Raw genomic sequence first — 22,383 nt, 5'->3', positions numbered from 1 at the left:
AACTGAGACAAACGGAAACCATTGTCACCGGATCTGTCACCATTGAAATAATGGTGATGGAAACCTATGGTTTCCGTTTGTTTCAGTCAGGGCTCCGTTCTGACAGGAAGCTCCGACGGAACGTCAGAACGGGACCCTGACGCAGATCTGAATGAAGCCTTAATGCTGCTAAAAATGCTTACGTGGTCAGTCTAGTAAATTCAGGAATAAATTGTTACAGAAAATGTAAATGGTGCATTTGAAGAAGAATTCCATTTGTTTACCACCCTGTTTACATGTCAGCAGAAGGTATTTGAATTAAGTAAATAAAAGGGTTGTCACGTTTTGAAAACCCATTTTCAAAATGTCCTAATAGGTGGTCCCCGTTCAAGTCCCTCATTACTAAAATGCTTCTCCCGCCTTGAAGGAACCAGCATGTCGATGCATTACACATACAGCCTATGGATTTCAATGGGACATGTAATTGTGGGGTGGCGCTGCAGGGAAATTGAAAACTTGATTGGTGGAATTTTCAGCAGCGGGATACCTTGCGATCAGCTTAACGTTCGAGGTACCTTCTAACAAAAAACATTGTCCAAAAAAGGATAATCCCTTTAAAGAGTGTCTGTCACCATTCTTTGAGTTATAATCATTGTTATATTACCATATATTTCAATGGGAGGATTCAGTTAAGTGATGCCTCTTACTTTTTAGTGACCTGTTGCGATGTTTTTTCAGGTAATTTTTCTTAGGAGCAAATGAGTCTAAGGGGTTTTCCTGTCTCTAAATGAGTCTAAAGGCTGGAGTGTCAGCGATGGCTTTGAACAATCACATGCACTGTAGCACTGAAGTGAAAGTGAGGTCTCATGATAGCCCAATCAGCTATCAGTTCGTGGAGAAAGCTGCTAAATTATGTATTCTAAAAGAGCAGAACCCTAATGAATATTCATGAGAAGCCATTTTGATTAAGAAACAGAAGAAATTCAGGAGGATCAGACATACCTCCCAACTTTTGAATCTGGAAAAGAGGGACACTACTAGCGGCACACGTAGCACATCGTGTCAAATTTTAAGCCACGCCCGATATCCCACACAAGCACATAAAATCATGTCCAGCTCCTCCTTCAAATAACAAGAGCATATTCTCACTGCAGATCTCTAGACTTACAAAAAAAGTCTACAAGCTACAAGCCAGGAGGGGGTGTCTTCAAATTGTCTAGCACTGTGTAGCGTCATTTTGTGAGTGACTGTACAATGGTAGGACGTGATCACGGCAGCAGCAGCTACAGGTCACACCAAAAGGTTCAGAATGATGAAAGTCAAGAGGGAGACCCTGTGGTGGATGACTTTTCAATTGACAGGTAGCAGAGTTACATGATGGGGATTTTTTTTTCCTGTTGTGTAACTGATACCTGTCAATGTAAAAATCATCTGCCAGAGGGAAAATTGTTTCCCCATGGAGAAGGACAATAAATGCACATGAGAGGGGAAAATAATTCCCCATTATGTAACTCTGCTACCTGTCAGAGTGTGTTATATTTAAGTCTTTACAGAATATATTTATTATATAATTCTAACATGATTTGCGCAAAAACATAGAAAAAGAGCATTTTGGTGGCAGATCATCTTTAAATTGCTGAGAGAACTCTATGGTCTTCAGTGTTGCAATACACAGACTTAAGAACATTGGTAACATTACCAGAGTTAGGCCTTGCATTACTTTCATTTGAAAACGTATCTTCAGATTTCCACTCAGCTCCCATGTCTGATCCGGATCTCTGTGGCACAGCATACAGAACGCTGAAGTTTTGCTGAATGTCAAGGCCAACTTTTCAGGACAGAAAAGAGTTTGTATAAGTAGAGTGAATAAAGGCTAAGTATTTATTAGACCGCTGATTATTAATGTATAATTAGTAAATATATTTTCTGTTTATTCATTTCGCATTAACTAGAAAAAAGAGGTTTAGTGGAATTTCCCATTTACACAGTGAAATAAATGTAATGTGAACAATCTGGCCAAAACAGCAAAGTCTGTGTAAATCATCCTATACATTATGTGACATATCTTTTCAATCTTCCAAGGTTAAGCTATAAAGACATTTTTTCTAGAGCAACACAGACTGGGTATTATAGTGAATTTGCCATCAATACTATTTGCCAACAGAAAGTTCAAATTGCATATATGTGTCAGTTCCAAAACGAAAATGGATGGATTAGATGGGCTGTAGCTTAAAGGGGTTGTCTGATCATGTGGCGGCTTTTCATACTGATGACCTATCCACAGGTTAAGATCATCAGTATATGATCGGTGGGGGTCCCACACCCAGACCGAACAGCTGTTCCGGCTTCCTTCGGGCACCGGAAGTTTTGCAGTGTTTGATGCCGAAAGCAGAAGGCGTTGTACACTGAATAGCAGCTGTACTGGCTTAGTGTTGCTCTTCTCCTATTCAAGTGAATAGGAGCAGAGCTGCAGTACTGCACCATAGCCGCTATACAGTGGTTGGAGCCATCTGCTTCCGGCACCAAACACTGCAAAATTTCGGGTGGCTGGAGGCAGCTTTATATCAGGAAAACGGAGCTTGCTGCCATATGATAAGGCACATAAACAAAGCCAGAGTAACTAAACAGGAGATAAACAGCCACAAGAAGCAAATATTGAGGGACATTTCCTAGCTGCAAGATATGTGGATACACATAATACCTAGTAATGTGCCTATCCATTTTGTGCAGTTTTGCATGCACCAACAAACACACATGATATCAAAAAATATAAGTCTTCTTTTACAAATGTGTAGTTAGGGTCCTAAGGCCTCATGCACACGGCAGAGCACTGAATATGCTGTCCTGTGGTGCTCAGTCCAGTGTCATATTACGGAGATATTCTCCCCATAAGCAATGCTTCTAGGGGAGAATACCTTTGTAATACAGCTTCTGATGGAACATGGCACAATTGTCTTTTTTTGTTGGATTCCGCATGAATCAGACAAAAAACACTGTGTTCCTCCTTATGAAATCAAATAACTGGCATAAATGCCTTGATAATTCTGCCCCATTGAGTATTATCATAGTAAATTTTGCATCCTTTCAGGGTAATGTCTATAATACCTTTTAGTATCTTGGTACCTTACCATATTCTGAGCTTATCAGATGCATTCTAAGTTCCTCTGATGTGGAAACTCTTTTGATTTCAATTTTTCTTGTCCAAATTCCTGACTTTAACAGGACAGAATCCCTGGAAAACAACAAAAAAAAAAATCCAGATAAATCTAATTATACATAGCAAAGAGTGACCAGCACACATGTATATTAGTTCCAGTATGCAGTGTGCCAAAGAAAAAGTGCAGTACAACTGCTAAATGGAGTATTCAGACATGTAATTGAGGCCTGCATCAGCAGTAAATATAGCGCTGGTCTAATGAACTGGTGACAATTATAAAATCTCTACAAAACTGATTTAACTTTATCACTTACATGATTTTCTGCTTGAATACAACTTGGTTATCTGAGTCTCCAATAATGAGAGAGACATGGTGTGAATCAGGTGCCGTCCTCTTCTTCTGTAACTGATCAAAATTTATTAACGTAACAGTGACAAGGATTTCGGCTATTGTAGGACTATATCTTCCTACCTGACAAAGAAAAAACCCAAAGATTAATTCTAAACATTAATCAATGATTTATATAGATGATCTATCTATGGTGTTACATATAGATTGGTTTACACATTTATAAAAGGAGTTGTCTGCTTTTTACAATCCCTTTTTGTTAAAAGGGTTCCACAAAAATAAGCTGATCACTGGTTTTCCGGCTGCTGGGACCCCCAATGATTAGCTGTGATCTGTGGAGAAACCTGAAAGCAAGTGTTCAATTCCACTACAGCGCTATTGCTACATGTTTCCCATAGATCGAGAAAGACGATCTTTGTAACTGTTCTCCACACTGGCTATTTGAAGAAGGTCCCGAACTGGGGGCCGCCTACATTAGTTCAGAATGTCCTTACACGGTATTTGGAAATGGGTTCCCTGAACAAAACTGCACTTCTTCAGAACAATTTGCCAATAGTTTAGAAAATGGTATGTAAAATATAAAAATGTAATTAATATTTTATTAGCAGAACATTTTGTTCCATTTGAAAGCATTACTCCCTACTTTGTTCCCCCACCTCTGCAATCTATAATGGTTTACTCAGGTCACCATGGAATTTTATTATACTAGCATAGCTATAATCTACCAGCCAAATCGAGATCCTTGGATTCAAAAAATAGGGGAATCTCACTTTTAAATGTAGAACTGAAACTATTGACGCGATGGAAGAGGGAAGTCCCCTTTGATCATGCCGCGGCGATGAAAGGGTTAAGCAGCTGGGGTCGAAATGTTTTCCGATCCCAGCTGTGTTCAGCAGGCTGCTTTTAAGTTCAGGAGCTGTTTGTTACATCTCCTGCTTAGAGGATGAGTGCTAAACACCTTCTTCTATAGCGACGCCAAAAGACGTCACTGTAGACGAAGCACCTGCACCGCCTGCCGTTAAAAGACGGTTTGTCGTTAAAGGGTTAAACACTTGTAATATTTTTTCCCTATATATCTTAAAACTTTATTTAAAGGGTAACTAAACATTCGACAAACTTCTGACATGTGTCTACATAGTGACATGTCAGAAGTTTTGATTGGTGGGGACCCGAGCACTGAGACCCCCACCAATCACTTAAACAAAGTGGCAGAATCGCTCGTGTGAGCGCTCAGCCGTTCCGTTTCTGTTCAGCTTTTTTCTCTATCTATATTGAAGGGTCATTTGGACTGTGACCTAGGAGGCGTGCACCCACCCCAGCTGTATGTCCAGTGCTGCTGATCTATACCTAACTGATGTTTTCTAGGTGGTAGTTGATTTTATAATAATTATTTTGGCACCATAACATTTCTATCTGACAGAATGTTAATTTCTTATTTGCAACCAACAAAAAAGAATTAGGGCAGATTACCTATACTGTTTAAGTTTTACACAGCTGAAACTTAGACAAGGCTTAGTCAAGAAGATGCGCCAAATTTATCAAAATGGCATATGTTGTATGATAAATTTGGCACATGTAGCTAGACATGTTAGACACTTTTCTCTTCCTTATATTACCCCTTGTTGGCTTACTTTCCACCAGTTTTTTGCAACCCAATTTTGGCATATGGCGGTGCTTTTAAGCCACGCCCATTCTATTTGAACATTCCCCTTTCATGCTAAGCCATGCCCCTATGTTGAGCAGGCGGCAAAAAGTGTATAACAAAATAAATAAATGTGGTACACATGTGTGTCAGAATTCTGGCTCAATTTTTCTGATGCATTTTGAATAGTAAATCTGCCTCATTATTTGTACTATATAAGCAATCGGAAGAGTGATGCCTCAGCTGCTTCAGAAAGCACATAACTAGAGCCGGACATTTAAAGGAGGAACTTGCATTATCTGTAAGAAAACAACTAATGTCAATAAAAAAAACATAAAACTTAAGTATGGAATTTTGACAGACCTGCTGAAAGCTAAGTCCATACTTTGGAAGATATATTATAGATTCTTTTATTTGATTTCCAAATGGAGGATGTCTGTTCACAATCTGTAAAAGTAAATGACGTAAAATGGGAAAATGAAAAGGGAGCACACATTAAAAAATCTTATCTATCTATCTATATCTAGAAAATACAAAAGGACCAGCCACAGTCCCCAAACATGGATGGGTGCAAGCCCACCAGGGTCAGGACCAAAGACCCAGACTAATATATCCAAAATCAGGCAGCACTTTAAAAGTATTAAATGAAAAAGTGTATATGCATGATTGACAGGCGAGGGATTGGTCACTTGATTACATTATATTTGCGATCAATGTGCGTCTTTTTGACCTATGTTCTGTAGACTTTCCCCTCTGATTGATGGGAGAGTAGGAGGCGCGCTCCTGTTGGGTGCTGTATTCAAATTATCCATAGCGTTGGTTTATACCATGTACCTACAATGGTGCCTTTATCTGAAAAATGTATTGACTTGGTGGTCGCATATTAGCAGGCAAAGTCCCATTGCTGTATAGGGCAGCGATATACCTGAAGTTACCCTGATGTACTAATTGAGTTATTCCCTATGTGGGATACATAATAAAAAGGTATGGCACTTGTGGGGTTAAATTTCTCAGTCTCCTTGCTTCCTAATACGCATGTCTATAGCTTTTGGATGCTATAGCTTGTTTCAGATGGCTGCTTTGGGCACAGCGCTACAGGGATGCCGCTATCAGCGTGTATAGTAAAATATTATATGATACAGCCCGTTTCTTTGTATTGAATATATGAGTATTTTTGTGCTTTTGATATAATTAACACATTATGATTGTGCTATTTTGTATCTACAGTATGCACTGTTTTGTTATATTGTATGGAATTTATAAGCATATTTATTGTCAATTAGCACTTTTGTATAATTCATTACCTCTTAAATGGGGTCCTTACATATCGGTCATTACCACACTAGGTTATTTGAAGAATAAAAAGGCTCTATGGAGGTGCTGAAATGTTGCATTGGGCTTATGGATCTATAAAGTACCATACTTTTTTCATTTAATACTTTTGGAGTATCTATCATCTAATCTATCTATCTATCTATCTATCTATCTATCTATCTATCTATCTATCTATCTATCTATCTATCTATCTGTCTGTCTGTCTATCTATCTATCTATCTATCTATCTATCTATCTATCTATCTATCTATCTATCTATCTATCTATCTCATATCTATCTATCTATCTATCTATCTATCTATCTATCTATCTATCTATCTATCTATCTATCTATCTATCTATCTATCTATCTATCTATCTATCTATCTCGTAGAAAAAGGAAGAGCCGCAAATATAAACACAAAGTATCCATCTACTTTCATATGTGTTTGTTAAGCATTGCACTTCAAAACCATATCTATTATTATGTAGTATGCTCACCCTTTGCTACTTTAGCAGCATCCACCTTTCTGGGAAGGCTTTCCACTACATTTAGGAATGTGGCTTATGGATTTCCATCCTTTTAGCCACAAGAGCATTAATAGGATCAGGGCACTGATTTTTGTCAGTGAGGCGTTGCATGGTATCAGTGTTTTAGTCAGCTATTTAGTTGGTTTGAGGTCATGGCTCTGTGCAGGTATGTCAAGTTTTTCTACACGAAACTCATGCAACCTATGGACCTACTTTTGTGCATGATGGCAATGTCATGCTGAAACAGAAAAGGACATTCCCCAAAATGTTGTGAAAGTAAATAATATTCTTGAATGTCAATGATTGTTTTATTGTTTCACTATAACTAAGTTGTCCAGTCCAAACCGTGGAAAACCGTCCAAGACCATTACTTCCCTTTCAACAAACTTTAAAGTGACATTATGCATTTGGGAAGTACGAGGTCTCCTGACATCCATCAAACCAAAATTTGTTTGTCAGACTGCTATATAGTAAATTAAGATTTACTTCTCCAGAAAACAAGACTCAAATGTTGTACAGTACAATGGCATTGTGCTTTAAATCACGACAGCCAAAACTTTGCATTGCACATGGTGACACTGGCTTGTGATGGGCAAGTTAGCCATGGAAACTCAATCTATAAAGAGCCAGGTAATCAGATATCATGCTAAAAAATTTATTTTGGTACTTGGTATTGAGTACTTCATCTAAATGCAGATGTTTTAACGAGCATCATGCATCCCAATATGGTGGCCGTTACTGTGAGCTTGTGTGAGCTACTGCTTCACGGCTGAGTTGTGAGAAATAACGGCTTATCTCCTGGGACACATATAAAAGAATTCTTTACTTACTTCTTAGTTTTGATTGTAATATGAGACAGGATAGGATCAAATGAAAAAATAATACTATGGATATATTCACACCCGACAGATTTGTTGCAGAAATTTCTGTGACAGTCCCACGCATTTGAATAGCGTTTGTTAAAATCCATGAATATGCTGCAAGGACAACCTCATTCTGATGTATAGAACGGAACGTGTAAACATACCCTTGGGCTAAATGCACAAGATGCGTATTACGTGCGGGTATCTTTGTGCGGCAAATCCGCAGCGTAATACAGTATCGGCAAAGTAAATGAGATTTCAAGAAATCTCGTCTACATGTTGAAGATCTTTCCTACATGTAAATTGACCTGCGGTGCGTATTTTAAAATCTGCAGCATTTCAATTTATCTTGCGTTTCCGGTTTCGAATTGTATCTGACTATTTTTTTTTTTTTAAAAAAGCACCAAAATCCGCAGCATAAAAACACATTTATTTCTGCATCAAAATGCAAAAACCGCACCTAAAAACGCAAAAAAACATTCACTATAAGGTGCGGATTTTACCTGCGGAATTACATGTGGTTTTGATACTGATTTTCTGCACCAAATTCAGCAACGTGTGCATGTAGCCTTAGGAAGGAAATGCTTCATTGTTTCTTTAACTCTTTAACGACCCATGGCGGATTTTTCTGTGCCTCTGCAGTGGTGATATTGGGTGCTAATGTACCCCTTTAGTTTACTACAAAGTCTAACACAAGTCTGGAAGGTGCCACGTTAAAAACATTTTAATTAAAGAGGCTCTGTCACCAGATTTTGCAACCCCTATCTGCTATTGCAGCAGATAGGCGCTGCAATGTAGATTACAGTAACGTTTTTATTTTTAAAAAACGAGCATTTTTGGCCAAGTTATGACCATTTTTGTAGTTATGCAAATGAGGCTTGCACAAGTCCAAGTGGGTGTGTTTAAAAGTAAAAGTCCAAGTGGGCGTGTATTATGTGCGTACATCGGGGCGTTTTTAATACTTTTACTAGCTGGGCGCATTGAAGAGAAGTAACATCCTCTTCTCTTCAGAACGCCCAGCTTCTGACAGTGCAGATCTGTGACGTCACTCACAGGTCCTGCATCGTGACGGCACCAGAGGCTACAGTTGATTCTGCAGCAGCATCAGCGTTTGCAGGTAAGTCGATCTTACCTGCAAACGCTGATGCTGCTGCAGAATCAACTGTAGCCTCTGGTGCCGATGTGGCCGTCACGATGCAGGACCTGTGAGTGACGTCACAGATCTGCACTGTCAGAAGCTCCCCAACACTTCTTAACCTTGTGTGTGGGAACAGGGCCTTTGAGGACCTAAAGAGTTGGGTATGTGTTTTGTCGGGTAACATATTGTGGTGCACTATCTCTATAGATGCAGTACTGAGATGTGTGCCCCAATATGGTGATCCAGAACTAAAAAAATTGACGGGCTGCTGTAACTGGTCAAGAGAGTAAGTAAAGAAAGGAGAAGATGATCACAATCTCTGAGTGTGCTCTTAACCCCTTAGTGACCACCAATACACCTTTTCACGGCAGTCACTAAGGGGCCTTAGGCTAGGCTGCCGCCTTTTCACGGCAGCCCAGTCTAAGTCTTGCACGGGTGTCCCGTGCAGGCTGGAGCCGGGGCTCGGCTGTCTGATGTCTGAAGTTTACGGAGATCGCGGCCGTTTAACCCATTAAATGCCGCCATCAAATGTGACCGTGGCATTTAACTTGTTTACAGAGGGAGTGAGCTCCCTCTGTCACCCATCGGCGGCCCGCAATTGCAATCGCAGGTCTCCGATGGGGTGTCATGGCAGCCGGGGGCATGATAAAAGCCCCCAGGTCTGCCCTGGGCATATGCCTATTAGGCCTAGAGGCACGTCCTAATATATTGCCTGTCAGATTTACACTGACAGGCAATAATGCTCTGATATACTAAATATACCAAAGCATTATAGCAGCGATCTGAAGATCACATAGTAAAGTCCCCTAGTGGGACTGAAAAAATAAGTAAGTAATGTGAAATAAAAATGATTACTAAAAATGACAGTAAAAAAATAAATAAAAACATTTTTTTCCATAAAAAGTGGTTTTATTTGTAAAAGTGTAAAAAAATAAATAAAAGTACATATATATGGTATTGCCACGACCGTAATGACTCAATTAATAAAGTTAATGTAATTTAAACTGCAAGGTGAAAACCATAAAACAATGGCGAAATTGCTATTTTTTTCCATTGCCCCCAAAAAAGTCATAATGAAAATTAATCAATAAGTCCCATGTACCCTAAAACAGTATTAATCAAAACTACGTCTCGTCTTGCAAAAAACAAGCCCAAAAAATCACTACGTTTTTATTGTGCAAAAGTCGTAAAATATAAAAAATCTCTACATATGCAGTATCGTCGTAATCGTAACGACCCATAGAATAAAGGTAATGTGTTATTTATGCCGTACAGTGAACAGCGTCAATTTAAAACACATAGAACAATGGTGGAATTTCAGGGTTTTTTTCTAATCCCCCCCAAAAAAGTTAATCAAAAACTTATATGTATCCTAAAATTGTGCCATTAAAAAGTACCACTAATCCCGCAAAAAACAAGTCCTCATACAGCTGTGTCGACGGAAAAATAAAAAAGTTATAGCTCTTTGAATGCGACTATAGAAAAATGAAAAAAATATCTTGGTCATTAAGGCCTAAAATAGGCTGGTCACTAAGGGGTTAAACTCAATATATCATAACTTAGACTTAATATGGAAAGTAAAGGCTTCTCTTTAACTGTTTTTTTGACTATTGAGATTAAAATTGAGTGTTCAGTTGTGACAGATTTGTTCCAGAGCACCGAAAATCTGCAATAAAGTAAAGTAAAGTACAATGCAATGAATGCTTCTGCTCTACGCCTGAATATGGTCAGCTAGAAGAGAAACCAACATTTCTCTAAGGTGACACTGGAATTGTAAAAAAATTTTTAGGTGTATTCCAGAATTAACAAAATAAAGAACCAACTAACTTTTAAAGGATAAATCAGGAATAATTTTGAGATTATATCTACTTGGCCTTAGAAAACATGCTATGCTTGAAAAGAACCTTAAGCTGCCATAACTGCATGTATAATTATGTCAACATTTCTGTTTTAAAGGCTATGTAAAGCTTTGAAAGTGATTTCTTTTTTTTTTATAAAAATGTCAGTCAGTGTATTTGGTGCAATCTCCAAATTAGTTTTTGTTAAAAAGGATTTTAACTTTTTGAGATACAGCTGCTCTGTAACCCTTAAGGGTATGTTCACACGGCGGGGGTCCGTAACGGCTGAAATTACGGGGATGTTTCAGCCTGAAAACATCCCCGTAATTTCAGCCGTACCGGCATGTGCAGGCGCTTGAACGCCGCGTCAATTACGGCCGTAATTAGCGCTGCTATTCATTGGAGTCAATGAATAACGGCTCCAATTACGGCCAAAGAAGTGACAGGTCACTTCTTCTACGCGGGCGTCTATTTACGCGCCGTCATTTGACAGCGGCGCGTAAATATACGCCTCGTGTGAACAGACAAACGTCTGCCCATTGCTTTCAATGGGCAGATGTTTGTCAGCGCTATTGAGGCGCTATTTTCGGGCGTAATTCGGGGCAAAAACGCCCGATTTACGTCCGTAAATAGGCCGTGTGAACATACCCTTATACCTGTATATTAAAAAAAACAGGTTTACATAGCCTTTAAATAAGAATTATTTTATCCTGAGTATCAATATTATTGATTATTATAATTCAATTTTCATGGCTATTTCGCATACAAAAGTGGAAAATGCACATTTTTAAGACTTTGACTCAACCATCATTCTGCCCATAATGAAATAAGTATATAAAAATATACTGCCATAGTGCCATACAATCCCAGGATAAAGAGTTAACATAGTGCCTAGAGAGAGCCATGCAGTGCCCAAGCCTTACCATACAGCTACCAATTACTGCATAGAGTTCACAGAAAGAACATCGTGTACCCAGTTAGTGCCATATATTTCCCAGATACATAGTATGTACTATACTGCTCAGCATGCCATACTTGCCTTTAGTGCCCACATAGTGACTTCCGTGCTCACATATTGCCTACAGTCTGCCTATTACTGAGCAAGCACCAATATTTAGATTGTTAACACTTATAGGCAGGGATCTCTCACCTTCAGTCTAATTGATTGTTCATTTGTTTGTATAATTTGTAATTTTACTTGTTTTTTATATTTCCCCGATTATAATGCACTGCGGAATTTGTTGCCCTATTTAAATACAGATTATTATTATTATTATTATTATTATTATTACCGCCTCCTTCTACTCATCCCAACTGAACAGTTTTATACGGCTGCAGCAAGTAAAACTAGCACTATTACATCTCATTGGCATCTCTAGTTTTACTGTACAGCAAGTTTACAAGACCCGAAGGTCCTCCTATTTGTCAGGACCTTCACTTAAAGAGGCTCTGTCACCAGATTTTCAAACCCCTATCTCCTATTGCAGCAGATCGGCGCTGCAATGTAGAGAACAGTAACGTTTTGTTTTTTTCAAAAACTAGCATTTTTGGCCAAGTTATGACGATTTTTATATTTATGCAAATGAGCCTTTCTTATGTACAACTGGGCGTGTTTAAAGTTATGTCCAACTGGGCGTGTATTGTGTTCGTTACATCTGGGCGTTTTTACTTGTTTTACTAGCTGGGCGTTGTGAATGGAAGTGTATGATGCTGACGAATCAGCATCATCCACTTCTCTTCGTTACCACCCAGCTTCTGGCAGTGCACAGACACACAGCGTGTCCTCGCGAGATCACGCTGTGACGTCACTCACTTCCTCCCACAGGAACTTCATCGCGTCGGATGAGCGAGGACACGCTGTGTGTTTGTGAACTGCCAGAAGCTGGGTGGTAACGAAGAGAAGTGGATGATGCTGATTCGTCAGCATCATACACTTCCATTCACAACGCCCAGCTAGTAAAACAAGTAAAAACGCCCAGATGTTACACACAATACACTCCCAGTTGGACATAACTTTAAACACGCCCAGTTGTACATGAGAGGCTCATTTGCATAAATATAAAAATGGTCATAACTTGGCCAAAAATGCTCGTTTTTGAAAAAAAAAACACTTTACTGTTATCTACATTGCAGCGCCGATCTGCTGCAATAGGAGATAGGGGTTTGAAAATCTGGTGACAGAGCCTCTTTAATGTTATGGCATTTGGGAGGCATGAATGAGGAGGGTAAACCTTGTAACCTATCATGGGGTATTCCTAACTGTGCTATATGATTGAGTGAATGAGACACCATAAACTGTGGCTATAATGACACATATTTCTTTTAAATTCAAAAGTAACATACCAACTCCAGTTCCCTAGGATTAAAGACTTCTATTTTTCTAAATGATGTAAGGCCAGCATTCACCATTGCATTAGCTAAAGTAACACCTGAGGAAAAATGCATGTTACTATTGAGCATAAAGGCATTTCAAAACCATATTGATGATGTAACCTGGAAATAGAAGATGTTAGACTTTTTTATTAAAAGTATATAAATGAATCTGGTAAGGAATTTGCATATCTATCTTAGTGTCATGGTTAGCAACAAATAGACATTATATTGAATTATGGGTTGTTTTCCTTTAGTGCATATCATTTTTTTCTCCTTAAAGGGGTTTTCCAGCCACTAAAAATTGATGGCCTATCCTCAGGATAGGCCATCAATAGCTGATGCTTCGGGGTCCGACTCCCAGGACCCCCGCTGATCAGCTGTTTTAAAGGGGGTGCAGCGCTCTTACGATTCACAGGTATCCCAACCTTTTCTCCCATTCACTTCAATGGGAGATAAGGCTGTAATACCTGTGAAGCGCCGCTAAATGCGTGTCGACGACTCACAGTGAGCAAGAAGAAATAAAGGGGAAGCAACGCTCGTATGAGCGCTGAGGCCCCTTCAAAACAGCTGATCGGCGGGGGTGCCGAAAGTCGGACCCCAACCCATTAGCTATTGATGGCCTATCCTGAGGATAGGCCATCAATTTTTAGCGTCTGGAAACCCTCTTTAAGGCCCCCTACACACACACACAATTTTTGCAGAGTTTTTTAAATGCTTGTAAAAGACGTCATGTATGTCAAGCATTCAACATTGCGTTTTTTACAAGCGTTTTTGGTTGCATTTCTTATTTTCTTACATTTTGAGCATGTGTTTATTTCTTACATTTTTGAAGTCCTATGGGAAAAGTGCCAGCAAAAAAACGCCATGCCCAGAGCCTGCTGTGTTTTGAAAAAGACGCCACTGACGCCAAAAACTGTGTATGTAGACTCTCTCATATTTTACTATAGACTTTAAAGTAACATCTAGCCACAGTTTTTTCTACCTTGAAAAATGTAGCAAGACGCTGTGTGTGAATCAAGCCTAAAACGATTATCAATATTATACACACTTACCAATTTTATCCAATTGTTTGGACACATGTAATGAATTTTCCCATAATTTGCACCTGAAGCACTTCGTCAAAATTGTTGCATTGAGAAATGCAATGAATTTCTTTTCTTGTAATGCTAAAAACTCAGAAAGACCTATAATCATAAGGTCAGAAATTGGTTAGTATCGAAGAACATACAAAGCAACAATTTAATTGTGACTATGCACAAAGTAAAAATATAAGATAGATAGATAGATAGATAGATAGATAGATAGAGAGAGAGAGAGAGAGAGATAGATAGATAGATAGATAGATAGATAGATAGATAGATAGATAGATAGATAGATACATTTAGCAACTCGTGTGCCATGTCTAAAAATCTTTGCCATATCTTGCGTCAAGGAAAAATCTTGAACAGGAAGACATCCAAGTTGAGCCTGTATTAGACTACAAAGAAAGAGAAAAGATCATACAGTAGTCTATATTACATCTATATATTTAGTCATTTGGTACGAACCTCAAGTAAGTACTAATATTACAATATTATGATATAATATTTTAGTAAAAATAATATTATTATATTATTTCTATTTGTTAACTCTATGAAAACATAAATAGTCACTGTCGTTTCATCAAACTTTACAAAAATCAATAGTACAAGTGAATATAAGAAACTGAGTAATGTATTTTATTAGAGGAAGTTGCATCTTTTTCCACTTATCAGCCACTTTTTCTCCTCCCCCTGTCTTCTGCACTGGTCATTCACTTCCAATTCAATGCTAAAATCCGTCTTGAGAGACATAAGAAGTATTATCAGCTCACTGAGTCATTAGGTCGCATGCTGCCCATAGAAGTCTATGGAAAGGAGAGGGTGCTGCTAGAGGGAGACAGAGGCAGAGAGACACAAAGATACGGCTGCGGCTTCTTTCTATCTCACCTCAGTGCTGGATTCACACCTACAATGCTCAGTACTTCTGTATAATATACTCAATGGTTCTGCTGTTTCTGGGGGTGTGCTACAAAGAGATAAGGGAGCAGGATCTCCTCTCTTCTCTGTGTGCAGTGTGAGGGAGACATCAGAGAAGCTAGTCTCTGCCCACTTAGGGAAAGCTGACAATGACAGATGGAGCATACAGAGGGGAAAACTGCTGGAATATGCCATATACAAGTCATATAGTGGCCAAAAATAGTGTTATTCCTCCTGAAATTAATGATTTCTTATGCTCGTTAAATGGCTCATTGGCTTGAGGGTTTCAATGTGGCAACCATAGACTATGCACATACACTACTGTTCAAAAGTTTGGGGTCACCCAGACAATTTTGTGTTTTCCATGAAAACTCACACTTATATTTATCAAACGAGTTGCAAAATGACTAGAAAATATAGTCAAGACATTGACAAGGTTAGAAATAATGATTTTTATTTGAAATAATAATTTTCTCCTTCAAACTTTGCTTTCGTCAAAGAATGCTCCATTTGCAGCAATTACAGCATTGCAGACCTTTGGCATTCTAGCTGTTAATTTGCTGAGGTAATCGGGAGAAATTTCACCCCATGCTTCCAGAAGGCCCTCCCACAAGTTGGATTGGCTTGATGGGCACTTCTTGCGTACCATACGGTCAAGCTGCTCCCACAACAGCTCTATGGGGTTGAGATCTGGTGACTGCGCTGGCCACTCCATTACAGATAGAATACCAGCTGCCGGCTTCTTCCCTAAATAGTTCTTGCATAATTTGAAGGTGTGCTTTGGGTCATTGTCCTGTTGTAGGATGAAATTGGCTCCAATCAAGCGCTGTCCACAGGGTATGGCATGGCGTTGCAAAATGGAGTGATAGCCTTCCTTATTCAAAATCCCTTTTACCTTGTACAAATCTCCCACTTAACCAGCACCAAAGCAACCCCAGACCATCACATTACCTCCACCATGCTTGACAGATGGCGTCAGGCACTCTTCCAGCATCTTTTCAGTTGTTCTGCGTCTCACAAATATTCTTCTGTGTGATCCAAACACCTCAAACTTTGATTAGTCTGTCCATAACACTTTTTTCCACCAATCTTCCTCTGTCCAATGTCTGTCTGCTTTTGCCCATATTAATATTTTCCTTTTATTAGCCAGTCTCAGATATGGCTTTTTCTTTGCCACTCTGCCCTGAAGGCCAGCATCCCGGAGTCGCCTCTTCACTGTAGACGTTGACACTGGCGTTTTGCGGGTACTATTTAATGAAGCTGCCAGTTAAGGACCTGTGAGGCGTCTATTTCTCAAACTAGAGACTCTAATGTACTTGTCTTGTTGCTCAGTTGTGCAGCGGGGCCTCCCACTTCTCTTTCTACTCTGGTTAGAGCCTGTGTGTGCTGTCCTCTGAAGGGAGTAGGAAATCTTCAGTTTCTTGGCAATTTCTCGCATGGAATAGCCTTAATTTCTAAGAACAAGAATAGACTGTCGAGTTTCACATGAAAGCCCTTTTTTTCTAGCCATTTTGACAGTTTAATCGAACCCACAAATGTAATGCTCCAGATTCTCAACTAGCACAAAGGAAGGTCAGTTTTATAGCTCCTCTAAACAGCAAAACTGTTTACAGCGGTGCTAACATAATTGCACAAGGGTTTTCAAGTGTTTTCTAATCATCCATTAGCCTTCTAACACAGTTAGCAAACACAATGTACCATTAGAACACTGGAGTGATGGTTGCTGGAAATGGGCCTCTATACACCTATGTAGATATTGCATTAAAAACCAGACGTTTGCAGCTAGAATAGTCATTTAGCACATTAACAATGTATAGAATGTATTTCTGATTCATTTAATGTTATCTTCATTGAAAAAAACGGTGCTTTTCTTTCAAAAATAAGGAAATTTCTAAGTGACCCTAAACTTTTGAACGGTAGTGTATATCCTACACAGATTAGAGATTGCAGCAGTGAGATATATTCTGGAACTTACGGAGATGGATTTTTATCTCTGAGGCATAAGAGTTGTTCTCTGCCACAATGCATTGAGATTTAATAATGATGGTACATGCAGATAGCACGAACTGCGATGGGTACACCCATCACGCCAACTTATGCTAGATATATGTAGACATTGACCAATTCTTTAGTTGAAAACATCCATTGTTTTCTGAGATTTATAGGTGATATCTGTAAAGTTTGGTCTTGAAGAACTGCACAATTCAATGTGTACATCCAAGATAATCATCTTTAATATGAGATTCACATCTAACTTTATGGAAAAACAGGTAAAATTTTTAGTTGTATTTGTAATGATTAAAGAAAGTTTGCTAGTAACGAAGGGTTACCGTAAAACGATAGCAACGACTTCCCTGTTACATTACAATAGTTACCATGCCCCTCATGTTAAGAAATCCCTTGCATATTGACAATTTGTACAACTAAAACGGATAAATAGTAATGATTCTCCCTTATAACAGGGTATGAATTAAAATGCAGGCTTTTAAAGAGAGGTTATCCAGTTCAGAAAATAGATGATGCGCTTGAGAAAATGTTAAAGAAGGATAGAAAATCGCTTTTCCGATACAAAAAGTCCAAAAGAGACAAGAGATTACTCTATTGAGGCAATTTGCGTTACGCGAGTCAATTGCCTCTTTTATGAGATGCAAAAATGTAAACGATCCTCTGGGTAATAGCAGATGCTGTCCGGTACGTGGCTACGTAATTTCACCCCGAACGGGAATCATAAATGGGAGAATTGTCCCTGTTGTATATATTTATTAAAAACCGTACACCTGAAAATTGGAGGAGTAGGTCATCCTGTAAAACAATTCATCACTTGTAGGACAACTTATGTTGTCTTCTGCCCCTGCCAATTTTTTTCTATTGGTAAAATGATACGTCCAAAAGGTAATATATTACGTTAGTAGAAACAGGTGAGGGATTCCCACGATTAATATCCCATTTTTGTTAATGCCATAATGGCAACACAGAGGTATTGATTTTTGCAGGAATAAAACGCTCAGAGATCCTACCATTATGGTGATAGACATAATATTCTACCAAGACATGAGACGGAGTGGATTTTGAAATGTGAGGCACTGGGACCAATCAGTCTGAACGACCGTAATGATCTCATCCCTTTCCTCTAAATAGATGATGAACTGTTAGCCAACGCAAAACGGCCGTTGCCTTTTGATATCTCACATCCGACAACCTGCTGTTTTTAGGATGTATGTATAAGTTGTAGCTGCTCAATAAAATGTCAATTTATGGTGCAGCAGATCTCTTGGCTTTATTGGAATGTTATGAACTTGAATTCACTGCAGATCACCAGTATAAGCCCCTGGAGTGTAGCTTAATTCGAATTACAATACATGAAAGGTGCAGCAATGCCGATCCCGTTCTAGTGTTGACACTCTGTAAGATATTGGGTCCTGCCACTGCAGGCAGCTAGAACATGTACAGGGGGGCATGGAGTTGTTAAAGCAGCTGCAGGTTTGTCCTTGTGAGCTGTTGCATGGACAAGTCTAGTTCCATTGTGTTTTATTGAAGTCAGCTCATAACCTGCAGCCACCTGACAGCTCCCTGCTCCCCTGTACATGTTGTAGCTGCTGCAATGTATATTACAAAGTGTTAGCATTTGATGTTCTGACCCTTTGTAGCATGTATTTTCACAAGTACAGAACCTCTTTTAAATAATCATTATTATTTTATTAAGATGAAAGATACATGTGCATTGCTTACCAATTCACTTTCATTTCCTTCGATTTTATCTTCCCTTCCATTGGAAACCTATTTTTAAAAAAAATACAAGAAATATATTAGTATATGACATTCCATAAGTGTGGCTTTGCGATATTGTTAAAATAATAATATTTTAAGCAGGGAACTGAGAGAGCAGCCATCTGCTTATTGATGGGCTTAGGGCCTACAGCAATGTCTCTGATAGGCAGCTAACGGTACAGAGAAGAACTCCACCAGAAGGACTCGGAGCCAAAGCTGTAGACCATCTCTATGTTATGAGATAAATACCCCAAATACATTACCACTTATCCACCTCCCCTCCCTCTCTCTTAACCCTCACTTGGCTTCTCCTCTACAGCCAGAGTAACTACTGGACTTGCGAACTTCCTGCGTTCTTGGAGGGCCCTAAATTAACAATTATTTTTTTTCCAGCGGGAGAATTAACTGTCTGGGAATCTTGCCTTCCCAGGCAGCCTCTACCTCATCCTAACAACTCCCTTCCAATGATTGTGGTACACCTTTTTACCCCGGACAAGTACATTGCTCTTGCTCTGACCAGCAAAAGTGGGTGAAACCAGTCAGAAACAGGCGGGTATCCAGCACTCAATGTGCGCTATGTATATAATAGAGAAAGCAACAGGATTTACTGCATCAATTAATCATGTGATCACCTGGTCGCTGGGACAGGTGTCATGTGACAGATCTGACTGTAAAAATTGCTATATGATTGGGACTACTACGACAGCTCCAGTTAGAGGGGAAATATGTACTGTAACAGAAAAAAATAAAATATAATAATTTCTAGCATAGGTCTGACATTTTAGGGAACAATTTGTAAAAATACATAAAAATAAATACAATTTAAACAAGCAATAGAAAACTAATATTAAAAAAACTCTAATAACCTCCTGCCATGCCATGTTGAGTATTAAAATAAACAGGATACAAATATAAATTATAATTTATGGATTCTTTATGTGATTAAAAAAAAGTTTTAATTTGAAAAATTTATTTTTACTGTTTTTCATACAATAAAATCCTAAGAATTCTAAAAAATCAAATACTATGTGTGTAAATATGATAAGCACAAATCAGTTTAACAATCTAAAGAATAAAAAAGCAGTTAAAGCCGTTTAATCAGCATAAGCAGCAAATCAATAAAATGTGCATGGTCATTAACCCCTGAACGCAAACTGACGCACATGTACATCTTCTTAATATGTATTTGTGGCTAGAAACAAATATATCATTATAACTATATACTAGTAAATATACTGTATATAAAATTATTTTTATCTTTCTATCTACCGTTCTGCCAAAACATGGGGTCTTCCATGGATCAGACTTGTTTTTTCCCGCACAGCCCACCGATAATTGATAGGGGAGAGATTTTTGGACTTTAGAAGCAAAAACAACAACACAGATCCAACACAAAAATGACATGGAAACCTATAATCGCAAGCTGGTGAGACTAGTAAGCAAATGCAATTCACAAAGATAGAATCCCCCAATAAAAATGTAACCTTTATTAATAATAAATTTAAATATAAATATTTCTAGATTAGAAACAACACACCTACACAGTAACCCTATAAAGACCCTAATATAGGCCGACCTAGTCAGAGCTACCGCCCTGGAAAGAGCAACCCCGACCTCCGCTCCGCCCTAACACTAATAACGCGCCGTTAACATGTTGTTAAGGGTACAGACCCAAAGGCACAAAGCAGGATGAGATTAAACTGGGGTTTAGAGTCACAGTGTAACACTAAGGGTATGTTCACACGCTTAACAAACATCGTCTCAAAATACGGAGCTGTTTTCAAGAGGAAACAGCTCCTGATTTTCAGACGTTTTTTGAGCAACTCGCGTTTTTCACTGCGTTTTTTATGGCCGTTTTTGGAGCTGTTTTTAATAGAGTCCAATAATGGTCCAAAACGGCCAATAGAGCCTTATGGCTGAATGATGTTTATATATACAAGTCATACATACAGTATATAATTACATTTATGTAATTTATTGAGCAAGGGAAAGATCAGTAACAAAACAATTGTTCTACAAGCATATGTGTACAATGACAAGGCGTAAATAAGCATATGGAAGTAACATATTACTGAGGCATGTAACGAATAATAATAATAATAGTGTGAGCGACACAACCACAGGGAGTAAAGAAAAGAACGGCAATGTAAAAGGAGTGACAATTGTATATTAGATGTACTGACAATAACCCTAGAGACAGCAGGGATTGTAATATGGAAAATAAGGTATTAAAATCTCATGACGAGAACAAAAAAAAAAGTATATATATACAGGCTCCAGGGGAAGGAGCTGAAACGTTGCTGTTTATGGGACAATAAAGTACCCACTTTTTTCACCTTTATACAAACGGAGTGCTGCCTATTTTTTGTACTATATACAATTGGGATCTTGGTCTACTCTCTTGGGCTTGCACCCACACTATACCGGTGCTGCTGGATCCATTTGTCTATCTATCTATCTATCTATCTATCTATCTATGTATATATATATATATATATATATATATATATATATATATATATTGTGGCAGCGACATGAATTGCATTGCGACCTCAGGCGTACATTGCACGTGTCCGATAAGCAGCATAAGTAAGGCAAAACAACCAAGTCACAATCGCTTCACAATTAAAACACTTAACCACTTAAGGACAAGTAACAAATACAGTGGATATAAAATGTCTACACACCTCTGTTGAAATACCAGGTTTTTATCATGTGAAAAATTCAGTACAAGATGAATAATTTCAGAACTTTTTCCACCTTTAATGTGACCCATAATCCGTACAATTTCATTGAAAAACAAACTGGAATAATTTAGAGGTGAAAAATAAAAATAACAAAACTACAATAATGTGGTTGCATAAGTGTGAACACCCTCTTATAATTGGGGATGTGGTTGTGTTCAGAATTAGGCAATCCCATTTAAACTCATGTTAAATAGTAGTCAGTACACAGCTGCCATTATTTAAAGTGATTCTGAGTAACCCCATATAAAGTTCAGCTGCTCTATTAGGATTTTACCGACATTTTCTTTGTATGTGACAGCCAAAGCCATGGTCCGTAAAGAGTTTACAACACATCAAAGGGATCTGATTGTTGAAAGGCATCAGTCAGGAGAAGGGTTCCAAAGAATTTCCAAGGTATTAGATATACCATGGAACACAGTGAAGACGGATTACATTTGGCACAACAGTGACATTACCAAGAGCTTAACATCCATCACAACTTGATGAAAAGAGAAGATGAAAATTGGTCCGGGAGGATACCAACATTACAGGAGCTGCAGGACTTTCTGTCAAGTACTGGTTGTGTAGTGCATGTGACAACAATCTCCCGTATTCTTCATATGTCTGGGCTGTGGGGTAGGGTGACAAGACGGTAGCCTTTTCTAAGAAAGAAAAACATCCAAGCCTGGCTATTGTTTGCAAAGAGCA

The 22,383-nt window shown here is 38.6% G+C and overlaps 1 protein-coding gene across 4 annotated transcripts in view; it reads right to left on the bottom strand.

Moving 5' to 3' along the window:
* The window catches only part of HFM1 (helicase for meiosis 1), a 181,811-nt gene that overhangs the window by 43,540 nt on the left and 115,888 nt on the right, over positions 1 to 22,383 (bottom strand). For 3 of the 4 annotated variants that reach the window (XM_075833227.1, XM_075833228.1, XM_075833231.1), the window contains exons 23-30: positions 18,911 to 18,958; positions 14,564 to 14,661; positions 14,237 to 14,368; positions 13,155 to 13,240; positions 5,491 to 5,574; positions 3,451 to 3,608; positions 3,108 to 3,211; positions 1,679 to 1,807 (exon numbers count right to left, since the gene is read on the bottom strand). In XM_075833227.1, the coding sequence (XP_075689342.1) occupies positions 1,679 to 1,807; positions 3,108 to 3,211; positions 3,451 to 3,608; positions 5,491 to 5,574; positions 13,155 to 13,240; positions 14,237 to 14,368; positions 14,564 to 14,661; positions 18,911 to 18,958 (839 nt within the window). The remainder of the gene's footprint in view (positions 1 to 1,678; positions 1,808 to 3,107; positions 3,212 to 3,450; positions 3,609 to 5,490; positions 5,575 to 13,154; positions 13,241 to 14,236; positions 14,369 to 14,563; positions 14,662 to 18,910; positions 18,959 to 22,383) is intronic. The other variant, XM_075833229.1, reaches the window with a different exon arrangement.

Source organism: Rhinoderma darwinii, chromosome 7, assembly GCF_050947455.1.
Source record: "Rhinoderma darwinii isolate aRhiDar2 chromosome 7, aRhiDar2.hap1, whole genome shotgun sequence".
Classification (NCBI taxonomy): Eukaryota; Metazoa; Chordata; class Amphibia; order Anura; family Rhinodermatidae; genus Rhinoderma; species Rhinoderma darwinii.
This window is presented reverse-complemented; position numbering and strand designations above follow the sequence as displayed.